The sequence below is a fragment of the Zootoca vivipara genome, chromosome Z1 (genome assembly GCF_965207765.1).
Source record: "Zootoca vivipara chromosome Z1, rZooViv2.hap1.1, whole genome shotgun sequence".
NCBI classification, from domain to species: Eukaryota; Metazoa; Chordata; class Lepidosauria; order Squamata; family Lacertidae; genus Zootoca; species Zootoca vivipara.
This window is the reverse complement of record NC_142583.1, coordinates 24,816,422-24,841,581: the sequence shown is the minus strand read 5'-3', so window position 1 is coordinate 24,841,581 and position 25,160 is coordinate 24,816,422. Positions and strand designations below refer to the sequence as shown.

Sequence of the window (25,160 nt, the reverse complement as noted above, 5' to 3'; positions counted from 1 at the left end):
CCTGCATGAAGCACGGGAGAGCTGAGCTGGCAGAGTTAACAGGGGCTGCAGGAAACAAGAGACCCATTGACTGGCTTCACTGTTTTCCCCACATTGTGATTTTGGCATAGCGCGCACATGCACGCACGCACAATGATTTGCACTATATTACCAGGTCAAAAATTATTAAACCAATCTCACGATATGGACTTCATACAGATTTTGGACAATATATCAATATATTGCCCAGCCCTACGTCATATGCTCAGTGGCAAGAAGCCATACTGGAGTTTAGAGGCTCTACAATTTGAGACGGGTCCTTTATACTCAAGCATCCATTGCTTTTTCAAGCACCTTTAGGACAGTATACCTGTAACTTGAGAAACAGCCTGCATACAGTCAGTAGCGTAGGAAGATAGGGGTGGTGGGGGCGCCCTGCCCCGGGCAGCGCGATCCCAGGGGCGCCATCGAGGCTGCCCCATACGAGCTTCCCACCCCTGCGTGCGGCATGCCCCGCCCCCAGAATGCGTGCTCCGGCCCCAGAACGCACACTACGTCCCTGGGGGCAGCGTGTCTGCTCTCCGCCACTGCATACAGTACATGCAAATATATTAGCAAGGGGATTAAGTGAGTTGTGTAAAGAAAGAAATAGATGCAATCATTATCCTCTACAGCCAGGAGCCATTCAGATTCTTCCTGTTGAATGAAGGAAGGAAGCAACCTGGGATTAGAGTATATACAAAAGCCTTTTGGCACACTATATCCCTCCATAAAGGGTTCACCTTCATGGCAGAATTCTTGTTACAAAATAAACAACGTGCTGACGTAAGTGAACAAAACAGACTAGCCTTCTATGAGCTTTAAAGTAAGCCAGAGATCATCAACATTTTTAGGACTCTGGGCACATCTGGATTTTTGAACAAGTGTTGTGGGTGCTCAACCCCCTCCTACCCTGGGATCAGCCCCACACAACTGAAAGACACACCGAGTGCATACAAATGTTGTGGGTTAAACCACAGAGCCTAGAGCTTGCCGATCAGAAGGTCAGCGGTTCGAATCCCTGCGACGGGGTGAGCTCCCGTTGCTCAGTCCCAGCTCCTGCCCACCTAGCAGTTCCAAAGCACCTCAAAGTGCAAGTAGATAAATAGGTACCGCTACAGTGGGAAGGTAAACGGCATTTCCGTGTGCTGCTCTGGTTCGCCAGAAGCGGCTTAGTCATGCTGGTCACATGACCTGGAAGCTATACGCCGGCTCCCTCGGCCAATAATGCGAGATGAGCACCGCAACCCCAGAGTCGGTCACAACTGGACCTAATGGTCAGGGGTCCCTTTACCTTTACCTTTACCCTGAGCCTTGGAGGAAGCAAGACTATAAAAATGGTAATAACGGATTAGATCAGGGGTCCTCAAACTTTTTAAACAAGGGGCCAGTTCACTGTCCCTCAGACACTGTCGGGGGCAAGACGGGAAGTTTTGGAGAGTGGGCTGGCGTGCTCATGGGAGCTGGCTGCCTCAGAAGCCGGGAGCTGCAGAAGCTGGTGCCTCACCTACAGCTGCCGCCCCGTGCGGGCATTTCCGCCCCTTCGTCCTCCTGCTCCCTGGACGTGAAGGCCGCCGCCTGGGCCACTTCGTCGGCTGCCAATGGGAGTGGGGCGGTGGCAGCCCCACTAAGCCCTAGCCAGGGCTGGCTGTCCTCCAGGAACGCCACCGCTGCCCCCCTCATGGGGACGCAGAGCAGCAGCAGCCACAGGAGCACCAGGGCAGCAGCGGAGGGAGGAAGAGGCTGAGAGGCGGCGTTTCTGCCAATCAAACGCTGCGCCTTGTTTACCTCAGCGCGGCGCAGTCTCTGCCAATCAAACACCGCACCTGGTTTACCTCAGCACGGCGCAGCGTTTGATTGGCAGAGAAATCCCTGCGCCACGCTGAGGTAAACCAGGCGTGGCATTTGATTGGCAGAGCCGCTGCTGCTCGGCCTCTTCCTCCCATCACCTTTGGCGGGAGTCTCGGTTTTGCAGCGGGTTCTTAAATGGCCAGGTGGGCCTGATTAAGAACCCTGGCAGGCCTGATCCGGCCCGGGGCCCATAGTTTGCCGACCCCTGGATTAGATTCTTTTTGCCCACGTAGATCTCCCAACTGTTTTCCCTACAGGTCCCAAAGCATTCAGATGTCTTCTACGCCATAGTGAGGCTGGTGCCTGGTTCCTCAAGTGGCACACATGTACTATGTACCGTATTTTTCCATGTGTAACATGCCCCCGTGTATAAGGCGGGGACTTTTTGGGGACTCAAAATGGGGGGAGATTGCCCAGAGTGGTTGAGCTTTTTTGGGGGGGAATTGCCCACAGTTGCTGAGCTTTTTGGGGGGGGGTTACCCAGACTTGTTGAGCTTCCCCCCCCACTCAGCTGCAAGACCGCCAATCGCACACACATCGACAAAGCCACCAATCGTCTGCACGCTCAACGAAGGCAAGTGGCAAAGTGCCAATAGCCCGCCCAATTAATGCATCAGTCAATAGCCAGCGGACCTTGACGCACCCACCAATCACCCACAAAAACTCCGTTGACTATCACACACCACACCCTACAGAATACAGTATGAAAACAGACCTCCATGAACTTATGTATCTCGTCCAATCTGCAGTTTACACTGGAGCCTTTCCTCCAATGAGTTAGCAAACAAACTTCACCAAACAAACAAAGCACATGAATGAAACAAAAGAGGACACATATATAAGCACATAAGGGAGTGTGGCTCTAAAATAAATTGTTCGCAATTGTACAGTCTGAGATAGTTCTTCTCCTAAACGGAGCATATCTATATGGCAAAACCATTACTTCTTCTAATCTCTACGAAGCAACACCCACACACTTTGTTTATTCTTGTACTTCTCCACAGGATCAAACAGTCCATGCTTCAGAAAGTCTGGCTCCAGCATAAAGATTATTTGTACAAATCGGCAGAATCAAATGGCAAGAGGATAGCTGCATTGCAGCATAAAGTCATGCTGGAGTACCTTAAAAACTGGAAGCTTTTCTGGACCTGAGCATACTTTGCCAGACAGAACAAGTGCTATGCTCATTTAACAAACGTATACAGTATTAGGGGTGTGCACTGGCTTGGGTCGAGGCTCAAGCCAAAGTGGGCATATTTGGAGGGCCTTGGGCAGGATGGGTACACACCAGGGCTGGGCGATATCTGGTTTTCAACATGATGATATATCAGCAGCTAACTGCCACAATATGCTGATATATCACAATGTCTGGAATGTATCTCGACTGCTTCTTTCTCCCCTCCCCTCAGCTGAGTGAGCTCCCATACTGTTCCGGCTCACGTGAGCTGGAGGGTCAGGGGGCTTCCTCAAAGGCGCAGGCAGGCCCCATCTGCTTGCCTGCCTGCACCTTTGCTGTCTACAGGCAATTTGACCTGGAAATACATTGCGGCTCCCCGGCCACCACAACGTATTGCCAGCTCAAAATGTCTGAAACCGGTATTGCGATCTGAATGCCATACAGGTTTCAGACAATTTACTGATATATCGCCTGGCTATAGTACCCAGACACGTTATCACTGGAAGTCAAGTTGGATCGGCCTTGAGCAACATGTGGCTGTTAGGGAGTTGGGCATTGGGCAGGAAGGAGGAGGAGCAGGCAATGTGTGAAAAAGGCCAAGTCCTACCTAACAGGCACCAGCATCTTTCTGCCCAAGACACGACTCTACTCCCTGCCAGATGCCCTGCCCGACAGAGGATCCTTGTCTCCACTCAACAGTGGGAGGATCAGTCTTGTGGGGTGCGGCTGCTGCTTCGCAAACTACTTTCCTGCAGGAGAGCATTTGATGTTGGATAGATATTATAAGTTGGAGAAAGGATATTACCTTCTAGCAGATCTGCGCCCATTCATGTGCTATAAAAGACCATAAAATCAGTTGGGACTGATTTTATATCTGGAATTGCTCTATCCCTGTGGCATCCATAAAGTTTTCCTCAAGCTGCTCTGAACAATTCAAGTAAACCTTAAGGTCAACTTTGCTGGCTAGCAACCCTTATGACATACAGAAAGTGCAACTTCTGGGGCTGAGCATGTTGTCAGAAATGGAAACAACACAGAAATTGAAACTGGTGTAGAGAAGAAATTAGAAATGAAACTGGACCTGGTATTTCGCTTACGTCAGTTTCAATTTCTGTCAGCAACTGGAAAAATGTTTTAAGTAGGAACACTGCAGTAACGACATCTATCTATATCTATATCTATAGCCACCCTCCATGATAACGCAGTGAATTTTGCCATCTTATGAGTTAGCCTCTAAGTCTTTTAGTCATTTTCAGGGAATATGTCCTTACCTTAAAGTACCTGATATATTCAGGTAGATGGGCAAACTGTAAAACTATGCTAGGGTGTAGGAGTCACAACTGGTAAAAGATATACTAGGCCAGATCAGGGCCTTTAAAGCAAGGGTGAGTGGCATTTGTGGTACTGGTACCACACTCTAAGCCAGTGATGGCCAAACTTGGCCCTCCAGGTGTTTTGGGACTACAATTCCCATCACCCCTGACCACTGGTCCTGTTAGCTGGGGATGATGGGAGCTGTAGTCCCAAAACAGCTGGAGGGCCAAGTTTGACCATCACTGCTTTAAGCTAATTGGCGGAGCATACTAGCACATACTTATATCAGGTTCTTGCACTGCAAAAGGGTTCCAAGCCACATGCCTCTATTGCCCCTGTGAACACATTTCCATGGAAAGCCGTGTGCAATGAAAGCCCTCCGTAGCTTCCTGGTAAGAACTCACACCCATGACCGTGGCAGCAAATTCTTCAGCATCCCAGTAACATGAATCGCTGTCAGGGCAGAAGCAGCAGCTTATTCAAAGAAGGAACAGTTTACACAATGCAGTGTTTCTGTATTAATCTGTAGTATCCTCTCTCCCTGAACAGGCAGGTGTTGTTCTGTAAAGAGCTCTGCCACACAAGAGTTTCCTTCACAGGAATCAAATGAAGCAGATAAGCTCTCTGTTCCTCAACCCCAAGCAGGGAAAACCCCACTTCCTCTTGGAGAAGATTTCCATAAGCTACTTTTAAGTGGGCCCCAATCCTTGCCAGACTACAGGGCCAGCCCAGTTTTCTCTGTCATTGCCTGCAATCGTGCTGGATTCATGAAACCTAATCTGCCCTGCAGTATACGAACAGAAATTCAGCGGCCAACAAGCCTTTTACCAGTTCTTCTCTTGAGTTCCATTTAAAGGTTAGAGCCGTTGTATCACAAGATTCCCACCCATCCACTTACTCCTGCTTAATGTTCCCCATTTGATTTTGCCTGGCCAATATCCTAGTTTAGACAGCTGACTCTAGTTGACATGACGAAGGGGCAGGTGTTGGGCCAAAGACCACAGGTGTTGGCAGAAGTCAGGTGAAATAGGAGCTCATAAACCTCAGTTTCTACTGCTTTCCCTTGCCTCCACATCTGTGGTACAACTTTCTGCCTAACAGAAAACACTAAATCTACAGCTGTGAAACGTGATTTTCAAAACTAAGCAGCAGTGACAAACTCAGCCTTCCTCTCCAGATTCACAATCATTTCATTAGTCTGGATATTATCTTGCGAGACCAGATAGAATTGCTCAGATGAATCTGTACTCTAATTATAGGATTCAGGGAACTTGGATCTGTTCAGAAGCTGGAGCTATTCCAGGATGTAAAGCAGCACCAGCCCTATTTTAAGGAACACCAAATACAAGGAAGCTCTGGCTGTTGGATATACACTTGACCACGACTCTCCATTACATCCAGAATAAAGTGCACAGTTGAAATACACTGTATGGAAATTTGCAATGTTTATCCTAATTGCACACTAAAGAGTATGGATTTCCAGGCTGAGGAAAGTTACAGCAAGATCTGAACATATGCCTTATGAAGCATATTCCCCGCACAATGAGCCACTTGCCTAGGCCCCAGAGCAGGAGAGGGGAACCTTTGACCCTCCAGGTGTCACTGAACTACAAATCCCATCAGACTTAGCAAGCATGGTCAATAGCGGGGGGGGGGGGCTGTAATTCAGCAACATCTACAGGACCAATGGTTCCCCACACCTACCCTAGGGCAAGACGCTTCTGGGATCCTCAGATGGTGGTCATCGTGGCCAAAAGTGCCCCATCCCTACTTAGGGTGGTACTTTAGTTATGGTCATCCCTAGAAAATGATGGTCCGGGCACTATTGTAAATTCTATGCTAACCACTAGCTTACGAAAACTGTGCAAAAATGTTACAGTAAGTATGTAGTTCAAAATGCAGCCAATTGTTTAATTATGCAAGTGAGCGGGGGGGGGGTGTCATACCATCCCTTGCTAAGGCGGGTGCTTTGGGTCCCAACTCGTTTCCTGGTGCCGTTATTTCATTAACACTGTGTATGATCTTGCAAGCTGCCCTAAGCAGCCCAGTTTGTTGAGATTACAGATACAGCAAATAAACCTCCAAAGCTGAGCTCTGCACTTACCTGACTGTCTCCTGCTTTTGTCCTATCTACGTGATACGTCTCACAGGCCATTTAAGGCTAGAAGGGAGAGATGGAGAAAGAAGCATCTGGGGAGACAATAGAAGTTGGATTATGGTCCACCCCATCTCACTTACATGAGTGTGTCCAGTGACAAATGTCGCAGGAAGGTAGGCCACTCCCCATAACACTTATATTAGCTGCTAGACTACATTTCTCACCACTTAAAAACTTAGCTAGCAGAGGCATTTAAGCATGCTGAGATGACACCCTTGCAGCCTTCATTGTCTTAAGACTTGAAAATACTGCCTGTAAATCTTCTGAGTATGTTTTATGGCTGGCTGGATGCGTGCTTCTGAGCTCAGTTGTTCCACACATGGAAAATTCACCCGTCAGCTACTTTGAAGCACATTTTGACATTTCCCCCAATGTGGCCTTCATCTAACTTGACGCAGCTGGTGAAGATTGGGGGTGGGGGTGGGAGGAACGGCAACACCCAAGGAAGAGGTCAAAGTGTGCAGAGAGATAAAATATACAACATCTCATATGCTTTCCTAACTCAGACAAGCCTCCAGAGCGCAATTTCCTCATTAAAAGCGGGTCACTTTTCTTGCTCTGGCACTCACAATAGTACTACAGAGAAGCTAGGCAGCTGGAAGGCACTGTGTTCCTTCATGCGCGTGCTCTTGCGCATAAAATAAATTCTAAGTCAGTGCCTGTGTGCAGTTGTCAAGGAAAGAGAGACTACATGCACTCGTCGATTCCAGGTCTTTCTCCAACCCTTCCTTTCTCACTTGAACAAAAATAAAGAGCAGCCTTCTACCACAAACATCCATCCCACCAAAAAACCTAGCAGACAATAAAGAAGAATTCTACGTATGTGAAGACCCCCCCCAAGCTTCTTCCCATCAAATACCTCTCAAGAATTTCAGAGCTTTGCATGTATGCATTCTTTCCCACCAACGCTAATCCACGATCCTGCAGTGCGGTCACCCCAACTAGCCAGGATCTGCTTAGGTTCAGCGGTGACCAGATCAAAGTTGGAACATGGAATGAAGGTTAGCTGATCTGTTCTAGGCAGATGTGCTGTTAAAAGGTAGGAGATATCCTCAGTTATGCTCTGAAATAAGAGATGACCCTTAAAAATCTAGCTCATTTTCAAGATATGCATACACGTACACATCCACCTTACCTTAACCATGTGTCTTTTGTGACTGTAAATCATCTGTATACTTAAGTCATGTTCAATGTACAGGGAACTCCTGAGTTGCGCAGGGGTTGTGTTCAGGGGTCATCACGCATGGCAGCAGAGCATGCATAAGCCCACAGTGTTATGCCCCTCCCCCCTTTCCAGCCACTTCCAGGTTGCCAAGAGGTGCACATGCGTGGCCACGCATCAACTGGACATGCATTTATCGGACACTGCTTGTATTATAAAAGAAAAGTATGAACTTTAACCCAACTTCCTTAGTCAATTATATGGCTACCATTTGGCGCTTCCTGAATGTGCATTGAAGAAAGCATGGGAGGAAAAAATTAAATTAAATTAAAACCATCCACCCAATCTTGAGCCACAAAACCAAGAAAAACACAATATTTTTGCCTTTGCAAAAGTGACTCATCATTACTGATTCTGCATGGTGCAACCCTAATTTTCCCAGGAAATGTAGCTCCTCTGTTATTTCCATGCTTGTACAGGTGCTACCCAAAGGTTACATGAGAAAAAACTTTGTTATTGGAGAGACAAGGTAAAACAGTCTAGCTCAATGCCGAACATCACTGGGCCCAGTGCTTTTTTGTTTTCAAGGGGTACTCAGGGGTACACAGTACTGGCACCTCTCTTTTGTTCTTGTTAAAAAGTGTGACACTCGGAGTGCTTTTTTTCTGGGGGGACGCAGAGGTAGGCATACCCCTAAAAATTTTGTGAATCTAAGTTTGGCCTCATTGAGGGGCAGTATTTCAATATGAGTAGGAAAATGAGAGTACCCCTAACCTAAACATTTTTTTAGGGGAAAAAAAGCACTGGTGACACTTACTGTAACAACTTCATGGGCCCTGGCCAATGAACTTTGTGCCTTCAAAGTGACATGTAAGAAGGATGTGTTAGTCCATAATAAACCACGTCTCTTGTGCATTATTGCCTGACCAGTACAGTCCATGAGGGAGGAGACTAAAAGCAGCAGAATGCAAACCAGCAGTTGCCTATCTATCACCTAGACCAGTGATGGCAAACCTATGACACACGTGTCAGACGTGACACGCAGAGCCCTCACTGCTGGCACACGCCCCATCGGCCCATTCGCGCTGTTGTTTTCCCCCCCACATTTGTTCTCCCGGTCCTCCTCACGCTACAGCTTGTCTCCACTGTTAGGATCCTTTTTTTGCTGTTGTTGTTGCTGGTAGCCAGAGATTGGTTTTTACCCTTTCTGTGCTGTTTTTTTCTGGTGCTTTGGCAGACAATGATTGGGTGTAACAGCGTTCATTTTTTAACCCGTTCTGTGCTGGGATTTTTTGGCGCTTTGGCAGACTGTGTCAGTGCTGTGTGTTAGTTCCAGCGAAGGTATTATTCGTAATTTATTTCTGTTCTCTTTCCCCCCCCAAAAGCGCAGCAGCTTTGGGGCACCCCCCCAAAAAAAAGTAAAGCAACTTTTACACACACACCCAAAACCTCCAAAACTTTGGTCAGCAGCTCCCCCCCAAAAGCTCAACAACTCTGGGCACTTTGTGATAAATAAGGGGTTTTTTGTTTGGTTTGGTTAAATAATTAGTTTTTGGTTTATTAAATACAGTTATATATTACAATTATACATTTTTGTTATCTAAACTATAAATATCATGAAATTATGGGTTTTTTCTCGAAGTGACACACCACCCGAATTATGCTCGGTTTTTTGGCGAATTTTGACACACCAAGCTCAAAAGGTTGCCCATCACTGACCTAGACACTGGTGTGGGGGATCTGTGGCCCTTCAGATAGTGTTAGACTGAGCCTCAGTCAGGACCGTGAATGGTTAGGGATGATAAGAGCTGTAGTCAGGCAACATCTGGAGGGCAACAAATTCCGCTCCCCCATCTAACCCCTTTCTTATCGCTTCCAAAGTTAGCAAAAGGAATTTGTACTTGAAGACATAAGTGAACCCACCAAGAATACATGTAAAGATGGCTGAGAAAGTAGGTGATAAGGTCATAGGCAGTTACTAGGAAACTTTAGCTAATCCTCTAGTGAATGGCAGGCTATATTTCACATTAACTCTGTGACAGGATGCATGAAAGAAATGAGAGTTCCCTAAACCAAACAAATGACATTGCACCTATTACAGTGGTACCTTGCAAGATGAATGCCTCACAGCGAAAAACTCGCAAGACGAAAGGGGTTTGCGATTTTTTTGGTGACTCGCAAGACTAATTTTTCTATGGCCGTGCTTCGCAAGACGACCTTTTTTCATTTTTTATTTTGGTTTTGGCTTCCTTGATTTCCGTCGCGCTTCGCAAGACGACATTTTTGCAATACAAAGCGACTCGCAGAACGAATTAATTTCGTCTTGCGAGGCACCACTGTACTGCATTTGTTAACTAGGGGCTGTGTCCCTGCTCGCTCTGCTCACCAACCACTCAGCCATTCCCTCCACATTGACCCCCTTGAATTTCCCCTTCCCACCTCATGCAACTATTAAGATCACTTTTCACCTTCCTAAGCCCATTTCTGAAGCCATGATTCTCTTTTCTGCAGCCCCACTTGCACCCAAGCCAACTCACAGTAACCTTCTGCATCTTCCTCCTTCCGCAAACAGCAACTTCTCTAAGCACCCTGTGTCCCTCCATCCTTGCTTTATTCAAACCTCGGCTGTTGTTTAAAACTGCCTGGGTTCCTCCATCCCTGCTTTACTGATGCCGCTGTTCTAAAGCACCACTTTCCCCCCCTCTCAATGTCTCCCCTTTCTCACTCCCATGCCATGACCCTGTTGCTGTGTACCCTGCCTTCTCTTCTGCTGCCTTCCCCAGCCCTAACCATGCAAATCCAGGACTGTGATGAGGCACTACAAATCCTTCAAACAAAAGAGCTGTGTGATGACAGCATTATGTTTATATGTATATATGAACTGCTGGAAGGCCCTGGGATTCTGGGGGAAATTGCTGCTTACACTTACAACAGAATTAAATATTAATTCTTGTATTAGAAGTTTATATCACAACGGGTACTTTTAATAGGTATAACTTAAATCGTGTGTACTGGAAACAGGAAGAATTAAAATAAATGGGCCCAATTCTGTAAAAGCACATGATGGTTTTCAGAGATTTATCTGGTAGCACATTCATTTTTTTTAGGAGACTGTCATATTGATTCTCTCACCTTCAACAAACAAGAACAGCATTCAAGCCAGTCCAAAATTCAAAGCAACACATTTTCAAGTGTCAATTTTCAATCATGGGAAAAGAAAAAAAGAAAAAAACACTGTTACTTTTATTGCTTATGTGCTCTTCTGATAGCTGCATGTTACAAAACGATTTGTACTTGGGTGCTCAGATACGGAATGCACTCATATGTCAATTAGGAAAAGTATGCTAATATTTCAAGCACAGCTTCTCCCTTTAGAATACACAGAAGTTGAGGCTAAGAACAAATCTGTTCTTAAAAGACCATTTCATTAACCCACTTTTAAGAGGTATTATAAAAGGACAGGGAGTATGTTTTCATTTCTGAGTAGAAATCAGAAAAAGACACCAAATGCTTTAGTGTGGAACGTGCCGGAGCACAAAATTTCAAGTATCTGGGGTACAAGCTTCACAATCACAAGGTGTACTTGCTATTCATAGTAATCTTTGTTTTTGTAAAACTGTTCTTTGTCATCATAAGCAACGTCTATTTGCTCAGTGCAATAAAAGTATGTGATATTTGATTAAAGAGTTTGTTTTATTACTTGGGCGGGGTTGTTCTAGCTGTTCGTAAACAATCTCTCCTATTCTGAAACCCTCCAGTTCTCAGCATGATTAACCCATGGCTTTGGGGTACAGACATTCCCACCTACAGCTCACCTGTTCCTAGACAGATGATTAGAAATAAAGACGCTCTCTTTAGAAAGTGAAGTTCCCCACCCCTATCTGTCTCTTCACCTTTAAGGACTTGGAAATCTCCCAAGCACAAGACTTTCCAAATTGGGCATTTTAACATTTGTTTATACTTGCTCATTTGTGCTTTGTTTCTGTCACTCAAGCCCTGCTGTAATGTTGAGTTGCAAAGGTGAACACTCTGAACCAAATCCAAAGGATAATGAAAACTTTTTTTTGCAATTGCAAATAACAACAACAATAACATAATTAGCAGGAAATTACAATTACTTGGCTATAGCAAAAGCAGTGCCTGCCACTGTAGTATTGAACCCCACAGCCCCTGGCTGTTTGTGCAAACTTTCTTATGAGTTTTATTTTCTGTTCGCCATGGGTGAATTACTTTTTTGTTGATGGTTTTAAAGGTAAAGGTAAAGGGACCCCTGACCATTAGGTCCAGTCGCGGACGACTCTTGGGTTGCAGAGCTCATCTCGCTTTACTGGCCGAGGGAGCTGGTGTACAGCTTCCGGGTCATGTGGCCAGCATGACTAAGCTGCTTCTGGCAAACCACAGCAGCGCACGGAAACACCGTGTGCATGCACACGAAAGCTCATACCAAAATAAAAACTTAGTTGGTATTTAAGGTGCTACTGAAGGAATTTTTTTATTTTGTTTCGACTCAGACCAACACTGCTACCTACCTGTACCTTCCCACCTATTTATCTACTTGCACTTTAACATGCTTTCGAACTGCTAGGTTGGCAGGAGCTGAGACCAAACAACAGGAACTCACCCTGTTGGGGGGATTCGAACCGCCAACCTTCTGATCGGCAAGCCCTAGGCTCTGTGGTTTAACCCACAGAGCCACCCGAATCCCATTCGTTGATGGTTTTAGGTTTACATAAATGAAGTAGTAATACTCAGTCACATGTGCCAGGGGATATGTATGATATTCAGTGCCTTTAACTATTACAGAATGAGGATCCCCCCCCCTAAAGATGCTTAAAAATTTACATGGCATGCCAGAAACCAGGTATGGGGAAAGTTTTGTCCTCCCAATGTTGAACTACTATCTCCACCTGCCCCAACAAGCAAAGCCAAGGATTATGGAAATGGTAGTTTGGGAACATCTGGAAGGCCAAAGGTTTCCCACACCTGCTATAAATGATTTAGTTTTGAGTTTTTGCGCACATATAGTAACTTATAGCCAATGCCCAATGTACTGAAAAGCTATGGCTTAGTTTCTGTTGGATCATGATATACAGCCTCATCTACCAGTGCATCTGCCTGTAACATCAGGGTAATAGTCCTACAGTGTTTATACCAATTACATCATGATAACATAAGAACATCAGAGCCTGCTGGATCAGAGCAATGGCACCTTACAGATCAGAGCATCTTACAGTGTTTGAAATTAGCAGGGTGCCAGGCGCATTTTGTGATGGCCAACTAGCCTTTTGCAAGGAAGCAGAGATGCCTAGTATCTCCATCCGGCTGGCAGGCATGGCTGCAATGCTGCACCAAATCAGCTGGTCTGCGGGGCACATGGAGTTATACTAGAGTAGGCTGCTTGCAATTACAGACTGGTTATTTTTATTTTTATTTTAAGAAGTATTACAATGGGGAACTTAACTGCGCAACTGTCACACATATGTCAGGGAAAAGGAAAAAGTTCAGTCTCGTACATTACAAAATTAATCCTTTTTGCAACTTGCCAAGGGGGATTTTGCCTGACAAGGTGTGCTGGACTTCCCCATGACGAAGCAACTTCTCTATGAATGCAGTTTGTTCTACTGTTACAAACACTTGATGTTATGCTTTGGGTTTCATCAGTGGAGATTTCTGCATGCGCTGACTGTGGGAATCAGGAACTATGCTACAGTGTCACTTGGTGTGAGTAGGTGTGTGACACACTCTTTGAGATCTGTTGCCCTTAGACATAATACTCACCCTTCTGAGTACAGTATTGTTAAGCATAAATGTAGCATTCTGAGAAGACAGAATGCCTTGCAATCTTCATTTCTTTAAAATGCCAGTTCAACTTTATGAGACAGACCAGTCATAACACCAACCCGATGGGTGAGAAAACAAAACTGAAAGGAATTACTTGCCCCCCGTTGTGATCTTAGAACCATACAAACGTGTGAGTAAAACAAAATTTTAAACTAGGGGTGGCAAGCCCTGTGCAATTCTTTCTGCCCCACCAATAAGCCACCAATTTTAGAACTGGGAGTAGAAAAAAGTAAAGTACAGCAGACATAGTGCAGGGTCTTTTTCAATTTTTCCATATTTATTAATTAAATTTGTATACCACCCTTTACTCGTAGATTTCAGGGAGTTCTTTCCCTAGCTCGGCACTCTGATGAGGATGTCAATTGTCCCCTCATTTGATGCACAGATATCTGTGATGGGGCTGTGTGTCCTATGTATGTGTAGACGTGGCATAAATTTGGAAATAGAACAAACTAACAGTGTTTCTCAATATCCCTGCCACCGCCTCCACCTTCAAACATCACCTGAAAAATTACTGGGGTCTCAGTGGACCACTTAGTAAACTTTTTTCCTTCTCAAAATCAAAGTACATGCCTAATTTCTATTTTGGTAACCACACCCTTACCTTTCTAATGTGAAGGATGTGCCTGCTTTTGTGAGCAAAGCTCTGTGAAGTCACTCAGTCACTGTGTCATCTCACTTTCAAGTTTGGTCACTGGAATCATCACGGTCACTGTCACCATTATCTTTAGTACTGTTTATTTTAAGAGTTTTATAGGTTGGACATTTGGGTTTTTTTAAAAAAAAATATTTGCTGTTTATTTATATTATCAGTAAATGTGTATTGAGTTGTTTTGTTTTGGGGCCCATGGCTCTTTGTTGATTTAAGAGTCTTTGGCTCCTTATTTTTATAAACCACTTTTGGATATTTTATGTAAGGAAAGTGGTCCATACATGATTAAATAAACTTCTTGGATTTCTTTCAACATTCTGTTTTCAACCACCAAGGTTGATGACTATCCTGCCTACTGCTCTGACAACTAGGCCTCATCTGCATTATGTGTTTAAGGCGGTCATCGGCATCTCTGTGTGCCTCTGAGGGTGGAGTCAAACTGCTGCACTAGCAGCACCCAAATGACATTCCTGGGGCGCAAGCCTGGGCAGTGTCCATGGAGGTCCTGGGCTACCCGGCAAGAAGACCTCCTCTCGGCTTGAGAGCAATACATTAGACACCAACTTAGCTTCAGGAGTTTCCTCATCTGCACTACAGTGGTGCCTCGACTTACGGATTTAATCCGTTCCGAAGGCACCTTCATCAGTCGAAAAAACGCCATTGGAAACACAATTTCCCATAGGAATGCATTGAAAACGAAAAAATTCGCAAGTCGAAGCAACCCTATCTAAAAATTTGTAAGTCGAAAAATCCCTATCTAAAACTGCTGCAGGTTTTTTTTTTCAGATGTCGAGGCATTCGTAAGCGCGTGGCCGTTACCCGCATTCGTAAGTCGAAAAATTCAGTTGTCGAGTCGTTCGTAAGTCGAGGTACCACTGTATATGTTTAAGATGACATCATACCACTTTTAACAGTCATGGCTTTTCCCAGAGAACTGCAGTTTGTTAAGGCTGCTGAGAGTTGTTAGGAAACCCCTATTCCTGTCACAGAGCTACAATTCTCAGAGTTCCCTGGGAAGAGAGACTGACTGCTAAACCACATTGGGTTTACTTCTGTGAGGGAAATAGGGGTCTTGTCACAACTCCCAGCACTCTTAATAAAGATTTTTTGGGTGGAAGCCATGACTGTTTAAAGTGGTATCATACAGCTTTAAATGTATAGTGCAGATGGGACCCTAGTCTAGACCACTATTTCAGAAAATACTTAGAGGGAAATTAGTAGACTGCACCAGCATCTTACTATGAAAATCACAGCTCCTAGGCCAGAATCTTGTTAGACTATTTGATAATCCAGCCCTGGTTAAAAAGGCCTTGATCTCCATTATCATAAAAAATAAAACACAGGCACAGCCAAGAACAGATATGCTTGACTTTTTGCAGACCACAGAATAGAGTTCACAGACCACAGTTTGAGCATCTATCTATCTCTGTATCATTTTTTTATTTTTTTTACTTCATAATCTGAGATATCTTTGCAAATAGTATTCTATAGTCTGGCTAGGGACAGACTTTGAACTTGCGGACTTCTTTTACATAAGTGGCACCTTTCATATGGCTACTCTTAAAATGCAGGAGGGGGGACTTTCCAAAGTAGTTTGTGACATGGCATGGAAATCAAATGTTGATACAAAAACACAAGTTTGTTTTTCTAAACCCACTGGCCACATACAAAACCCTGGACATGCCACAAGTATCTTTTCAGCCCCCCCCCCAAGCCTATTAGTTTCCCCTTTGCACAAGAGATCACAAATTCAGAATTATATTGGTAGCCCTGTACCCCATTCATAAGCAGCATGACAAAAGTGCCCTTAAACAGAAAACAAAACTCATAAGCAGCATTCAGCATTACAGCAGTAGGCAGTGTTTTTACAAATCATTGATGCTAAGAGTACCTTACTGTAAAGAACATCATGTTTAGAGCACATTTTGTTCTTGTTTAACACTGGAAGAATGACTCATGCTTATGAAGTAGCAAACTCAGGCTGTGCTCTGAAAAGCATTTGTGCCAGTAAAGCAGAGCAGGCATCAATGCAGTTTGGAAGCTGCAAGGGTTTCCATAATTGCAGCCCAGCAGGCTAATAATGCACAATATGCCCCAACAAGAAAAGTCTTTCTGGATGGATTGAGGGTTCTGCAGCTGGAGACTTTTGAGGATGAGTGCTCCTCTGTGTAAACCCATTGTGACTAGAATCACGACCCTCTATGGGTGGCAATCTTATGCACATCTACTTCAGAGTAAATGCTGCTAAATTAAAACAAAAATCACTTCTCTGTCTACACGCAAGTAACATAAACCCATTTCTAAAATCTGACCATAGCTCTACATGCAAGTGAAAACAACAATCATAGTTTTCAATCTACAGTATATCCAACTCCATGCTACTTTGTGGCACAAACGATCCAAGTTTTCTAAGGCTGTCTCACAACACCCTTATGTCCTAAAGGGAACTCTCAATTTGGTGTGACTTTCAGATGCAGGTGTATCCTTCTGATTCTCCCTCACCGTAAAGCAGGGGTGACTAACCTGTGGCTCTCCAGATGTTGCTCTCCAGGCTATAACTCTCATCATCCCTGACCATTAATGGGCCATGCTGGGTGAGGATGATGGGAATTGGTTGGGAGTCCAATAACATCTGGAAGGCCACAGCTTCCCCACTACTGCTTCCGAAAGTAGCAAATTACCTGAGATGTGACTATATCATCTATCACCAGGAAGGAAGGGGTTTTTAACCAGGTGGCCAGAGAGATTGCTTGTTAAAATAACATGCTTCTTTCTCCCCACAGAGCAATGTCTGGAGGCACCTGATAAGGGGTCCACACATTTTTGTTGGCTTTGATAGCCGTCTACCAACTGTATTATTTTTAATGGTGTTTTGTGCTTTATTGTATTGTACACCACACTGATATTTTACGAGATGGCAGCTAGAGCTGAGCAATGCCTGGTTTTCAACATCATAATATATCACCAGTTAAGCATCATGATATATCAATATATCACGATGTCTGAAATAAGGATATAAGTACGTAGAGGCAAACAGGGTAATGTCCTGGCTCACTTAGAACCACTGACTTATAGCAATATGGCAATAATACTCAGTAGAACTTAGAGCAATACTGTCTCCCTCGTCAGGGGAAGGAACTCAAACATGGGGAACATGGCAAGTGAAACTGTGGACCCCCTTGACCAGATACTCATATTAGTTGCTATCTGTTGTTAGAATGCAGAAAATATGCCCTCAAATTAATCAGGACTATTATTATTAAATTGAGATGAGAAGGGGAGGCACAATACATCCCCAAGTAATGCTTTTGAACACAGCCCGTGGTGTTATTTTAAAATGGCCATTCTTCATTACAAGCCCAATTTCTGTCCCAAGAAATGTTGCGCCATTACCAGTGTCAGTGCTACAATATAGGAAGTGTAATTAACTGAAACTTGTCCCAGTGTCCACATTTATTTTGAGAATATGGGAAGAGCCCTATCCGACCAGGTCGGAGTGCGAACAGCTCCAGCATTCTCTTCCCCCAGCGGCCAACCAGACACCTACAAGAAAGCCACAGCAGAACAGCGCACTAACAGCACCTGGGGCATCTTGACAGATACTGGTGGTAATATATAGCAACCACGACTGGGAGCCATCAATATGCCTTATCCTCCATGAATTTGCCCGATCCCGCTTTAAAGCTATATACAGTGGTCCCTCGACTTACGAATTTAATCCATTCCGAATGCACATTCATAGGTCGAAAAGTTTGTAAGTCGAAAAAAGCGGTTTCCCATAGGAATGCATTGGAAACGGAAAAATTCGTAAGTCGAGTAAACCGCATCTAAAATTCGTAAGTCGAGAAAACCCCATCTAAAATTCGTAAGTCGAGTAAACCGCATCTAAAATTCGTAAGTCGAGAAAACCCCATCTAAACTACTACAGTTTTCCTTTCGGATGTCGAAAAAAAAACGTAAGCGCGCGACCATTTCTTTTCATTCGTAACTCGAAATTTCGTAAGTCGAGTACTTCGTAAGTCGAGGGACCACTGTATGGTAGCAGTCATCACAATATCTTGTGGTAGTGAATGTTTGCCCTGAATCTCCCACCATTCAGCATCACTGGATGACCTGGGTTTTTAGAGGAGAGAATGTTGGCCATAGTGAGAACAGGATGCTAGCCTAGATGTTCTTAGGAGTTGCTCCAGCCCCTTGATCATTTTGGACTGCCCTTTTCTGGCTCAATATTGTGAGGTGATATCAGAACTGTGGACAGTATGCTAAGTTTGGTCACACCAGAAGTCTGTAAATAGGCACTATAATATTGATAATATTGACAGTTTTATTTTCAAACCATTTCCAAAAAAGAAATTTGCTTTCTCCTCCAAAGCTGCAACACACGGCATCAACATTTTCACCAACCTATGCACCACTGCATAGGTTGAAGAAATGAAGACAGTGAGAGATTTTACTTTCTTGGGCTCCTTGATCACTGCAGATGGTGACAGCAGTCACGAAATTAAAAGACGCCTGCTTCTTGGGAGAAAAGCAATGACAAACCTAGACAGCATCTTAAAAAGCAGAGACATCACTTTGCCGACAAAGGTCCGTATAGTTAAAGCTATGGTTTTCCCAGTAGTGATGTATGGAAGTGAGAGTTGGACCATAAAGAAGGCTGATCGCCGAAGAATTGATGCTTTTGAATTATGGTGCTGGAGGAGACTCTTGAGAGTCCCATGGACTGCAAGAAGATCAAACCTATCCATTCTGAAGGAAATCAGCCCCGAGTGCTCACTGGAAGGACAGATCCTGAAGCTGAGGCTCCAATACTTTGGCCACCTCATGAGAAGAGAAGAATCCTTGGAAAAGACCCTGATGTTGGGAAAGATTGAGGGCACTAGGAGAAGGGGACGACAGAGGACAAGATGGTTGGACAGTGTTCTCGAAGCTACGAACATGAGTTTGACCAAACTGCGGGAGGCAGTGCAAGACAGGAGTGCCTGGCGTGCTATGGTCCATGGGGTCACGAAGAGTCGGACACGACTAAACGACTAAACAACAACAAAATCCACCACTGCTAGTTCACATTCCATCAGCGTATATGTGAAGTTTTTTTTTACCCCAGTGAATTATGATTTTATACTAAACTGCATTTGCCATTTTAATACCCATTCCCCAGTTTGGAGAGATCCTTTCTGGGTTCCTCACAGTTGCTTTTTGTATTTTAATCCCCTGAATAATTTGAAGTCTTTAGCAAACTTGGCTGCTTCACTACTCACCCTACCTCTAGATCAGGGGTTCCCAACAAAATTTTCTCGAGGACCCCTCATCGAGCTGCTATTGTGACAAGGACCCCCATTAATTCCTCATCCTAAAATTAAAAAGTGAGAGCCAAATTAAGAGTCTTTTTATATTTTATATTTATACGTTTTTTACAGTTACAACAGAGTACTCCATCAGTATACAGTTAGTTTTAATTTTCAGTTCTTAATGAGATGAACCACTTTTTAACCAACGGTCCATTTTTAACTACGCGAACTGTAGCTTCCGCGAAAAACAACGCTTTGTTTACAAACACTACTGTTTTGCAAAGAGGCAGCGCGCGCCAGGGAGGAGGGAGGGGAATGGAGAAGACAGGGTACCTGCGCAGTAGCGCACAAATGAAGCCGACGCGCGCAAAGCATCTTGGGGAGGTGAGCATTAGTAGAATGCGCGCACTGCCTCTTTGCAAAACAGTAGTGTTTGTAAAGCGCCACCTAACGGCATACAGCAGAACTACTGCCTCTATCTAATTCTAGTTTTGCGCTAGACTCTGCTCATGCAGGAAGCGGCCAAAACAAAAAATCTGTTATCATACGAAATATATTTAATATATTTTTTATTCTAATAGCATCTTGCGGACCCCTCTGGCATAGCTCGCGGACCCCTGGGGGTCCGCGGACCACCTGTTGGGAACCACTGCTCTAGATAATTTGTGAACAAGTTAAAAAGAACTTGTCCCAAGACTTTGGCTATGTTTATATTTGCATACTGGGACCCAGGTGGCGCTGTGGTTAAACCACTGAGCCTAGGGCTTGCTGATCAGAAGGTCGGCGGTTCGAATCCCTGTGACGGGGTGAGCTCCCATTGCTTGGTCCCAGCTCCTACCAACCTAGCAGTTCGAAAGCACGTCAAAATGCAAGTAGATAAATAGGAACCGCTACAGCGGGAAGGTAAACGGCGTTTCCATGTGCTGCTCTGGTTTGCCAGAAGTGGCTTTGTCATGCTGGCCACATGACCTGGAAGCTGTACGCCGGCTCCCTCGGCCAATAATGCGAGATGAGCGCGCAACCCCAGAGTCGGTCACGACTGGACCTAATGGTCAGGGGTCCCTTTACCTTTACCTTTATATTTGCATACTAACTGAGCTGGTATGAATATCTGAATCTTAAGAGTTAATTATAGGCCCTTTTCCTATGTGATCTCTGGGATCCAAAGGAACCAGACTGAGATTTTCAAAAATGGTAATATTTACTCAAAATAGGATTTCTAGACTGCCCAATGCAAAGGATGCCACTCTTTTGAAGGAAATTTGCCACAATTTAGGAATAGGGAGAATCAAACTTGGACCAAACAAAGACTTCAGAACACCAAAAAACCCCAAATAAACCTTAGACCAGGAGTTCCTTACACTCAGTAAAAGTCAGTTGCACTTAAGTCCATTTGAAATTAATCGGGCTTAAGTTTGCTGTTTAAAAACTTGTTTCATTGATTTCAATGAGTGATTCTCACTGGAATTGATTTGTGTTCCTAATAATATTAATATTAATAATAATTTATTATTTCTACCCTGCCCATTTGACTGCAGTGCCCCAACCACCTTGGGTGGTTTCCGGCATATATAAAAACATAATAAAACATTAAGCCTTAAAAAGCTTCCCTATACAGGGCTGCCTTCAGATGTCTTCAAAAGGTTATACTGTATCTCCTTGACATCTGACAGGAGGGCATTCCGAAGGTGGGTAGGTGCCACTACTGAGAAGCCCCCCCCCCCCACTCCTCACATAGCCTAATCTTCACGCTGAGCAATTTTTGCAGACAAAGTACATTTTGATATTGCAGGGCAGACAACACTCCAGCATTCATAGCCAATATACTTTTATGCCCCTTACTTGAATGGCTCTTTTGTATTCAGTGTCATGATTCAGTGAAAAGTGCAAATGCAGGTTTACAGACTATCAAATTTTAATGCGTGTAAAATTCTATTGGCTTCCTGAAGTGTGGCAACCACTGTTGACTTCTATATGTCTCCTTAGAGTCACATAAAAGACAGGCACAGAACTCTGTGCACACCAGGTTTTCACAAAAGACCTGCTCTGCACTGTGTGCGCCTGCTGCCTCTGCACATGACATTAATGGCTAAATCCCAGTGAGCAAAGGGGCTGCCATGCCACAATCTAAGGTTGTAAATTGGCAAAACATAAACTGGGGTGGTAATGATTCTAGATTAATTAAACCAGAGTAAATCGACCACGTGGCACCATGAATTTGCTAACTAGAGCTTCTGTTCTAAGGTACACTTTCCTAAGTGCATGTACCTGAACACAGTGACCAACAGAGAAGGCCATCATAGGTAGCTGTGACACTCTAGAACAGCCTTTCTCAACCTTGTGCCGCCAGATATTCCTGAACTCCAACTCCCATCAACCCTGACCACTGGCCATGCTGGCTGGGGCTGATGGGAGTTGCAGTTTAGCAGCACCTAGAGACCCACAGGTTCCTCAAACCCTGCCCTAGAATAATAACCATCGGGTTCCAACCTATTCGGCCTGCCTTCAAGCAAAAACGGGTAAGGCTAGCGCGCGAAAGGGGTATACAGTATCTGGTAGCCCTTGTACCAGGTAAGCCGAGCTTCCTGGAACAAAATGCACCTAGTACGTATCGCCTTTCCCCTCCCACGCCTCGAGCCGCAGAAGTATCCAGTGCCGCGTTCTATTGCCGCGAATCCGGCTCCCCATTGGCCAAGCGGAGGAGACACGTCACGGCTTGACCCGGCCGCTGAGGCGGAGGAGAAAAGGAAGTGGCCGAGCCAAGCTTGTGTAACCAACAGCCTACTTCGCGGGGGGGGGAGGGTCACGCTTGTATTTGGGGGAGGCGGGGGCTCCCGCCAACGCCTCTGGCAGAGTGGCACCTCCAGGTGTGTCTCGTCCCGTCCCCCCCAAGCGCCAGTTGCTAGTTAAGGGCGGGAAGTGGCCATTTCCTCCCTTTCTCTCCGGCTCCAGCCCAAGGCCGCCTCCCTGCCTGGTTCTTCCTCTTACATACAGCCTCTCGGGGAGGGGCAGGGGAGAGGTGGAGATGGCAGCCGCAAGGCCTCTGCGGGGAAAGGCAAAAGAAAAAAGACAAAAAAGAGCACACGGCGCCCTTCGGTACCAAGCACACGTTACGAAACCACCGAGCCCAATTTCCCCTCCCCGACCTCATTTCACAGTACTGAGTGGGAAAGAATAAGCATGGGAAGCGGCAGCCGCAGGGCCCCGGGAGCCGCCCGGGTCTCCTCTCTCGGCAAAGCGATTACTACCACAACGGGCCTTGCCCTGCCACGGCTGGGTTCAAAGTCCCCGAGGTGGGAAGAGAAATCCTTGCCTAGCCCCCCCCCCCCGGTTTTATGCACGGCTCCCCTTCGTGCATTGCAGGGTTTGAGGCCCTCGCTCGCTCACCTAGCTTCCACGCCCGCGAAGAGGCTGGTCAGCTGCCAGAAATAATATCCGCATGGCCAACGTATCCCGGGATCGAAAACAACAAGTGTCCACCAGCTCAGCAGCTCCATTAGCTTCTCTCGTAAACCTCCGCGGGAGTTAAAATAAAGTTGCTTCCTCCGCGTCCCCCAAGCAAGGTGCTCCTGGGCTTGGTTCAAATTCTGTGCTCCTAAATCCAGATTATTTTCTCCCTTCCGCCCCGTCGCAATCGCTCCTCGCCTTTGTTTCTGCCGCTGCTATTTCTCGCCATCCGGCAACCCCCTAAGCAAACCGCCTGTTTCAGAGCCCCACAACCAGCGAGAGAAACGCGTCCTTCCAGCCGATCCCTTCCCTGCCTCTGCAAATCCAAAAGTGAAATTAAAAGCCCTGCATTCTCTTACCAGTAGCTGCACCTAAAATCATATGACCCGCAACGGCGCTGGCCTTTTATTTTTGTTTTCAATCAAGATCAATAGCAACATTTCTGGAAGCAAGCGTCTCAAGCATGTGGGGGACGGGGAGAGAAACGCCTAATCTGCAAAGGATTAATATTTGGGTTTTTGTTTTTGTTTTAAAAAAATGCCTTACCAATAAGTTTGTTTCGCCTTATTTATGGCAGTTCCCTTCAAGGTTATCGCGGTTGCCAAGAGACGCAAAATGGAAAGGAAAACAGGCGGCTGCATAAATCGCGGGAGCAAAACTAAAAGTTATTCCCTCCTCCTCTGCTTTTGGCGGAGATCAGTCCAGATCGAAAGCAAAACAAGGGGAGGAAGCCGCGAGGAGCTGAGTCTTGGAAATCCCCCCCTCCCTTCCTCCTCCTCCTGCTCCTCTTCCAGGCCTGTTTGTGCAGAGAGCGAGAGAAGGGGAGGTGGGGGCTGGAAGGAGAGAAAGGGGTGCGGAAGTTTGCCGCAGCCGTTCATTGGCAGGCTCCGCTGCTTTCATCAGTTCTCAGAAAAGTCGATTTCATTTTCACTTCCCTCCAGCAACAGCGACATCAGCCCACGGCGAGCGGGTGGAAAGTGGCTGGTGGGGGAGGGAGGGAGGCGGAAATAGAGGTTTCGGTTCCTCGGTAAGGGAAACCAGGGCTTACAAGCAGCCACTGCTTCCCATCTCCTCCTCCTCGTCTTCGCCTCCTTTTTCTGTGGTCGGATGCTGTATCCTGGGGACGGAATGGCGCCCGAGTATCTTCCAGAGCCTTGTGCGAAGAGACCCAGGGGGACAGAGAGATGCTGGATCCGACCTTGAGCGTTGCACGCCGTGTGTACGTGTGTGCGCGCGCGCGGCCCGTTGTGGAACCGGCAGCCTCTGGCAGAACCGGGAGATTCGGCTTGTTTCGTTGCTAAAATAGAGAGAGCCAAGTTTCGAGTTGTCATTGTGGAAAAAACAATAGCAGCCTAAGAGGCAGTGGCTGCTTATCTAAGCAAGGATTTGAGAAGTCAGGGCATACAGTGCCATGCCACATGTATCATTTTCTTTTCTCTTTTTCTGAATTTTTATTTATAATGAAGTTGGGGAAATAACCAGTGGGATTGTGGTGTTTTTTTTTAAGCAGCCAACCACTGTGAAACTCCTCCCTTTTTGAAAAGTCACTTCCTATATAGCATGTGCTGCTGTTGAAGAAACCACAGGTCAAAATCCTTCTCTTGGGTGTAGAATTAGCTGCATGGTCCTTTGGTTCCAGGCCCTTGTCTTCTGTTTCTTTGGTGGTGGCATCTTGCCTATGGAATGCAATACCCAGGGAGGCTTGCCTAGCATCTACTCTCATCATTTTGATTCCCGGCAAAGATCCATCTATTTTCCATGGCTTTTTAACATTTATTGAGTCTTTAATCCTCTTTCATTGATTATTGAAGGCTTTATTGTTTTTACTACTTCATTGTTGTCATATTCCTTTTCATTGTTACTTATTAATACATAAATTCATAAATTACAATAATAACCTGCCCTGAAAATATTTATTGAAAGCCTGTGGAACAAACAAACATGTCTCAAGATGCTTAAAAGAATTAGAGAAATTAATTATCTAGCCAACTTAATTATTAAATTAGTCTTCCTTGCCTACAAAACTTAAAACGTGTCTTCCAAAAGACTGACGTCAGTCATAAAATAAAGCAGATACCCTGTTACTCATATTTTAAGACATACCCATAAAATAAGCCATAGCAGGATTTTTAAGCTTTCAAGGAATATAAGCCATACCCCGAAAATAAGACATAGTGATAGGCGCAGCAGCAATGCCGGCCGTGGCTGGAGGAGGAGGAAAGAAATAAGACATCCCTTGAAAATAAGCC

General features: G+C 45.3%; 1 protein-coding gene across 6 annotated transcripts in view; it reads right to left on the bottom strand.

The window, feature by feature from the left end:
• The window catches only part of IRF2 (interferon regulatory factor 2), a 42,427-nt gene extending 17,631 nt beyond the window's left edge, over positions 1-24,796 (bottom strand). The window contains exons 1-4 of one of the 6 annotated variants that reach the window (XM_088661053.1): positions 23,458-24,796; positions 22,852-23,227; positions 7,378-7,581; positions 6,465-6,550 (exon numbers count right to left, since the gene is read on the bottom strand). In XM_088661053.1, coding sequence (XP_088517179.1) covers positions 6,465-6,515 — 51 coding nt within the window. In that variant the 5' untranslated portion in view covers positions 6,516-6,550; positions 7,378-7,581; positions 22,852-23,227; positions 23,458-24,796. The remainder of the gene's footprint in view (positions 1-6,464; positions 6,551-7,377; positions 7,582-22,851; positions 23,228-23,457) is intronic. The other 5 variants (XM_088661054.1, XM_088661052.1, XM_088661055.1 and 2 more) reach the window with 5 other exon arrangements.
• Between the last annotated feature and the right edge of the window lie 364 nt (positions 24,797-25,160).